Source organism: Spea bombifrons, chromosome 12 (genome assembly GCF_027358695.1).
Source record: "Spea bombifrons isolate aSpeBom1 chromosome 12, aSpeBom1.2.pri, whole genome shotgun sequence".
In the NCBI taxonomy this organism is placed as follows: domain Eukaryota; kingdom Metazoa; phylum Chordata; class Amphibia; order Anura; family Pelobatidae; genus Spea; species Spea bombifrons.
The window spans coordinates 10,034,465-10,040,464 of record NC_071098.1 but is presented as its reverse complement, the minus strand read 5'-3'; the positions used below and the strand labels follow the sequence as shown (position 1 = coordinate 10,040,464).

Genomic DNA, 6,000 nt, shown 5'->3' with positions numbered 1-6,000 from the left:
GATGAAGAAAGGTGGGACAGGAAAATGAGTCTGGCCAACAGGGTCTAGGATGGATTGGAGCGGTGAGCGGTGGGAGAGGCCATTCAGCACGGAGTTGCAGTAATTCCGATGGGATATTACAAGGCAATGGATTAGTATTTTGGTTGTTTGTGAACGGAAAGGGAAAATTCAAGAGATTCTTCCCGGGTTAAAGTGACAAGATATGGGATAACGGGGAGAGACACTCAAATGTGACAGCAAAACAGTCAGCTTGGTCTGTGGATTGTGAAATTGTCAACGGTGACTGAGACTTCAGAAATTGTGGTCAGAGGAGACGGTGGAATAACCTGAAGCTCAGTCTTGGAAAATCCACAAGAGGGTCCAGCGCGGCTCATACTCCAATTTATCAGATATTTAATATTTCCATCACTGTTTTTCTATATATTGTCCCATAAGTCTTCTTACCAAGGAAGATTGAACAGATCAACAATTAGTCAACTGTGGCTCAGCTTCAGGATGCTGTTGAATGCCTGTCTCCTGAACACTAAATCCTACGTCAAAAATAAACAACAAAAAAAACTATTTTAGTCTTTTATAGATAGGATATTATTTTCCTATTCTCATACATTGCATTTGATGCTGCTAGATATAGGGGTGAATAATTATCTATTATACATAAATCTCTATTTACCCCAGAGTGCAAGTGACTTTACCTTAAAAAAACCCACACATTTTATGCTATATGGATTAATGTCTGGTTTATATTTGGGGACTGAGCCAGTTAAGTAAGACAGAAAAAAAACCACCTTCTGTATTTCTCTGCTGCCTGCACCAGTATGTACATATACAGATAATATAAATCAAAACTGCGGGTACTCCTAGATAGTGATACCACCATCTAGCACGCATTGCTGATCCACAAACAATGTCAGAAGTGTTTGTTCCTGCTTTTTCCACTGATCCAGATGAACACCTAGAAGAAATATAAAAATATACATTTGACAGCATTTTATTACATTTAGCTACATTCTTTTCTTTTTTATTTATAATAAACTAGTACTGAACTATTATTTCATACATTTAAATTTTATCTTTTTTCTAATATATTGCTTTTATAGCTTAAATTATTCCTTTAGAGGAAGAATGATGTATTTAATTAACACAATCTCATTCATAAACATGTTTGTGCCGTTTATATGTACATTATTATAACTCGTTATTAGCGGGATGATACATTGATACCCAGAAAACATTTTGAGCTCCAAGAAATTACAGACATCAGGGGAAAGAAAGAAGGACTAAGGATTGCCCCTCCTAAAGCTTCACAAACTTCAAGACATCTTGGAATAAAGGCAGGGAAGGGAATATGGGTGACACCATCAGCAGTGGTGACACCATCGCACAAATTGGACATGGGCACACGATGACCAGAATTGAAAAAAAAAGGTGCCTCTTGTAGTTATTGACGTAAAACTTGCAGAAAAAAAATAGGTATTTCTAAACTCTGGACAAATATTAGGCTAATAAAGGATATATCAGGTATAGATTTAGTCACGTACTTCGTCCAAGGAATGCAGTCTGACATAGTTTCATTCCGGAATGTACCTTCGGGACACTGTTCACACACTGTATCCGTTCTTTTTGTTCCTTTATAAAAATAATTTCATTGACATTAATCAGATGAGCTTTTAAAGGGGAAGGATATTCCATTTTTCATTCTACTAAATTCCCACAACTGTTTTCTGGTCAGAGTAGATTGTTTTATATAGCACCATCAAATTCCGTAGCGCTGTACAATGGGTAGACAGGAGATGCATCACTACCAAAATATTCAGTCGTTCCGATTAAAGTCTAGATAAGAACACTGATACCTTGTTACATTGTTAAAATTGATATGGAATCTAAAATAGATTACTTATGGACTATTTGGTCTTGAAGCCTACCATACACAATCACAGAATACCTTGAAGGCTCTGAGGGCTATGGACTTGTCTTCGATTAATATCATGATAGGGGATAGGCTTAAGTCTCCTTTGTATTAGAAATGTATAGTGTAGTCACACTGAAATCTAGTTTTGCCCAATTCCTGCGTCCTTTTTACCAAGCTCTAGGTACGGCCCCAGCAGGGACAGCCTTCTCTCCCAGCCACCATACAGGTGTAATGAAAAAATAAGATATTTTGGACCTTATTATTTACTTACCGTTTATCTTTACTCTTTCTCCAGGACTGCATATTTTATGTTTTTGACATATATCACAGTGTACATCACAAAATGATCCCGTTTCACAGTCACATTCCGTGTTAGAAGTATACGTGCAAGCTTTCTTTGTTATAAGGCCGGCTCCTATCAAATAACCACAAAGAATCTCATAATTAGTGGAAACCGATAGATACAAATTACGTACCTGTCAAAAAAGTAGATCAGGGGCCCCTTTCTCTAACACACATATGTTAACACACTCACACAAATTACACACTTATTCATACTCACTAACACAATAACGTATACGTTCATTCTAACAAACACTCTATCTCACCCCACTTACACACCCATGTATTTAAACAAACATACATTCATTACATACCCCCTCGCTTCCACTTACCTCTCACTGCTCCAGCAGCTTTATCTCCGTGCAAGCAGCTTCGGTTTCACAGCGGGATCACATGACGTATTGCGTCCCGATATTATTATTTAACATTCCAGAACGTCATTTGTAACACAACCAAATGAATTATTTCCATGCAAGCCAGTAAGAAACACGCATGCAAGCTATTCTTTGCAAGAGTTCTGTGAAATGTGAATCTTACCACTGTCACAGGCCTTGCATCTCAAGCACTTCGTGACACCATTGGGGTGGTCCATATATGTCTCATCCGTACATGGTATGCAAACTGTGCTAGTTATATCTGAGCAGTGAGTCTTTACAACACTACCTAAAAAAAAAACAAATCCATACATATTTTGGGACGTGCCAGTGAATAAATAAAATAATGAATAATAATCTCCTTCAACCTTTCTTCTTTATTTCTCCTGAAAATGGTTACTTTGAGTTATTGATGCTAAAGGTGGTTCTACCAGCTATTGAATCATAAGGCGTACTTAGTTTTCCACACATGGCTTCTCCATTTTTGCTTTATTTTAGTGATCAAATTATGTAATGTGTGATGTGTTGTTGTTCATCTGAGGTTGTATTTACCTCATTTTTACACCCGCTAAGGAACAGATGATTGTTATTATGCCCTGAAATGTAAAACCATATGATCATAACAGGCCCACTTATACCATGAATGTGTATGTTACAAATATTAGAGGAAGAGGCCATAAAATAAGACTAGAGAGTCAGAGGTTTAGATGTGATAAGGAAGTTTTACTTTACTGAGAGGTGGTAGATAAGTGGTGCAGCCTCCCAGCAGAAGTGGTAGAGGTTCAAGTGGTGAAAGAATTTAAACATGTATGGGATAGGCATACGGCTCCTGAATCTAATACAAGACCAAAGACTGACTAAGGTCTTAAACGCTACATGAGCAAAAATGGGCAGACTAGCTGGGCTGAATGGGTCTTACTGCCATCTTATTTGTATTCATGGGGTTTGCTTGACTACTGTACCTATTATACAACTGCACTTGTTCTACCTTAACATATAAACAGTAAAGTGCTAAGAACAGTGACATAGCCTAGCCTAGGTCAACTAGGTCTCGTGTGGCAGGTCCAGGGGGTCCACCGACCTAAGATATAGGACATGACATCATAACACAGCACTTAATTGTATTTTGGATGCCCCCCACTGCCCTAGCTCGGTCCTAGTGTGGCCCCAAACATAAATACATCACTGGCTAAGTACACCTGTTAGGGTTAAATAAATGAAGCGCATACATACCAGTTTTATCATTTTTTTCAACAAAAATATACAGAAACAGGCCAGCCGTGCATAGGCATGATTTCGGATAAGTCCTTTAAAATTCTACGTAGCCCCAGACATCTCCCACAGTAATTATGCTTGAATCAGAAAGCTTGCCGTGTGACATACGGGGATATCGCGCTTACCGGGGTTGCATTTGGGACAACACTGATTATTATTGAAATATTCTCCTGGGACGCAGGCGCTAATTATGTCCAAAAACAATACCTGCAGAAAAGAAAATGAATCAATTCAGTCAGCATTTAAAGCGACACACTGTTATTATAACGCATTTTATTGCATATAGGGCTGCAACTAACGATTATATTCATAATCAATTAGCTGGCTGATTATTTTTCCGATTAATCGGGAAAAAATATGCAAATTTTTCATTTATCGGTTTTTGTTATCGATTTTATCCATTAATTGTTGCAGCCCTAATTGCATGATATCTGTCTTTGCTCTCAATTACTGTTTGGTCCCCGTTTTACGAATGCATGGAGACAGTCTGCAGATTTAGCTTGAATCTTGTTTGCCAATATGCATGCGCACAATACTCACCGCCAGCCAGCTCCTGCACATTATTATTATTATTTCATATAGCGCCATCATATTCCGTAGCGCTGTACGATGGGTAGACAGGACATAACAAGTAGTATGTAACATAACAAATTGACTTACAGAAACAAAAGGTGAGGAGGGCCCGGCTCGAATGAGCTTACAGTCTAGAGGTTCATACTGGGGGTCTAGCCAGACCCCTCGTTGTGCATGTGCGGAAAGTATTCCCATGCGGAGGTCTCTTTAGATTTCTGTTTCTTTAAAATGGTAAAAAATCCGTTATGAAATGCGTTACCGGTATGAAGTGCAGAGTTGTATATTCGGGGTGCTATATCTTTCCAAGCATGTTGTAGAATATAGCGGGGGATGGGTACGAGGTATACACAGTGTAAACATATCGGCCTGTGTGTTCTGCCTAATCCAGTCATATTTGTGTCATTATATCTTTATTATCGCTGTTGCAGTGATTATACACATAATGCTATTCTGTAACAAAAGGCGCCATTGCTAAAATACACGTTTACAAAAAAAAAACCCCAAATACTAACAAAGAAGAGCAAACAACAAACCCTGTACCAAGGTGCATGAATTACCCTCAGGGAAAGCCACTCAAAAAAACAAACATATATTTGACTCAAAACTATGAGCTTAGCAGCGAGTTAATAAAAAGGAAAGTAAAAGTGAATACTTACGGCACAGAATGACATCGTAAACAAACGGATCATCTCGTTTACTCTTCTTTCTCACGGCCATTCCGTTCATTTGCAGAGTTTCATTGCAGAGCTCCTCGTTTGCAATTCCACATTCGAAACAACTAAACATAAACATAAACATAAACATACAACTAGACAAACATACAACTAGACATACAGCCGTATGGAAAACGAAACCCTGCAGATACGGAAACTCTTCTCTGTTTTCGCCACCCTGCTGGAAAGTTTTTATTATGGCCACTAGGGGGCGCAAACAATGCTTATCTATTACACTTTAGGTTTGAGCACATCGCGAATCATTGTCATTGTAAATGAAGCGTGTTAAGCACTTTGGATCCCCTGACTGTGTCTCTGAGGGTTTGTGGACATTTCCAAGGCTGGTCTTCAAGATATCCTTCCACGTTCCTTATGAGAGGTGAAGGGGGGGGGGGGGGCAATATACAGAAAATGAGTGGCAGGATGCCTGAAGGTTGCCCCAGTGGCCTGTAAATGAACTGGCATTCCCAGAGCTGCTGGGATAAACCCTCCTAGGTATGAAGGTGTATCCTCACGTGCCAGGTTAACCCTAATTCTTACACCTATACGCAAGATCAGACACGTGTTCCTTGTTTAGCCATCACATGTTGTCTTCATAGTCCGCGCATGTTCTGGTTCACCTGGTGACCCCTAAGATAGAGGACCGAGGAACGCCCCTGGTTGTTGCTTGTTTCAATGTCCCCTAAACACTTGTTTTCATTGTAAAAATAAATAAGATTTCAAAAGTAGGATGAGATTTAAATTTCAAGAAATATATCTACCATAGGCAGTCATTATAAAAACACCTACCACATTTTTTTTACTGAATATCACC

At 39.0% G+C, this 6,000-nt stretch overlaps 1 protein-coding gene across 1 annotated transcript; it reads right to left on the bottom strand.

The window, feature by feature from the left end:
• Positions 1–411: 411 nt before the first annotated feature.
• TNFRSF14 (TNF receptor superfamily member 14) lies at positions 412–5,341 on the bottom strand. The gene is made up of 7 exons (XM_053452242.1): positions 5,130–5,341; positions 4,026–4,107; positions 2,789–2,914; positions 2,181–2,324; positions 1,539–1,626; positions 786–952; positions 412–530 (listed from the first exon to the last, which is right to left on the bottom strand). Exons 1-7 carry the CDS (start codon positions 5,160–5,162, stop codon positions 463–465), a joined length of 708 nt encoding a protein of 235 aa, XP_053308217.1. The 5' UTR covers positions 5,163–5,341; the 3' UTR covers positions 412–462.
• Between the last annotated feature and the right edge of the window lie 659 nt (positions 5,342–6,000).

Coding starts and splice junctions, on each gene's coding strand:
- TNFRSF14 (XM_053452242.1), bottom strand. CDS start 5,162: ATGATCCGTTTGTTTACGATGTCATTCTGTGCC. Junction 4,108..5,129: donor TTACGATGTCATTCTGTGCC/GTAAGTATTCAC, acceptor TCTTTTCTGCAG/GTATTGTTTTTGGACATAAT. Junction 953..1,538: donor GACTGCATTCCTTGGACGAA/GTACGTGACTAA, acceptor TATTTCTTCTAG/GTGTTCATCTGGATCAGTGG.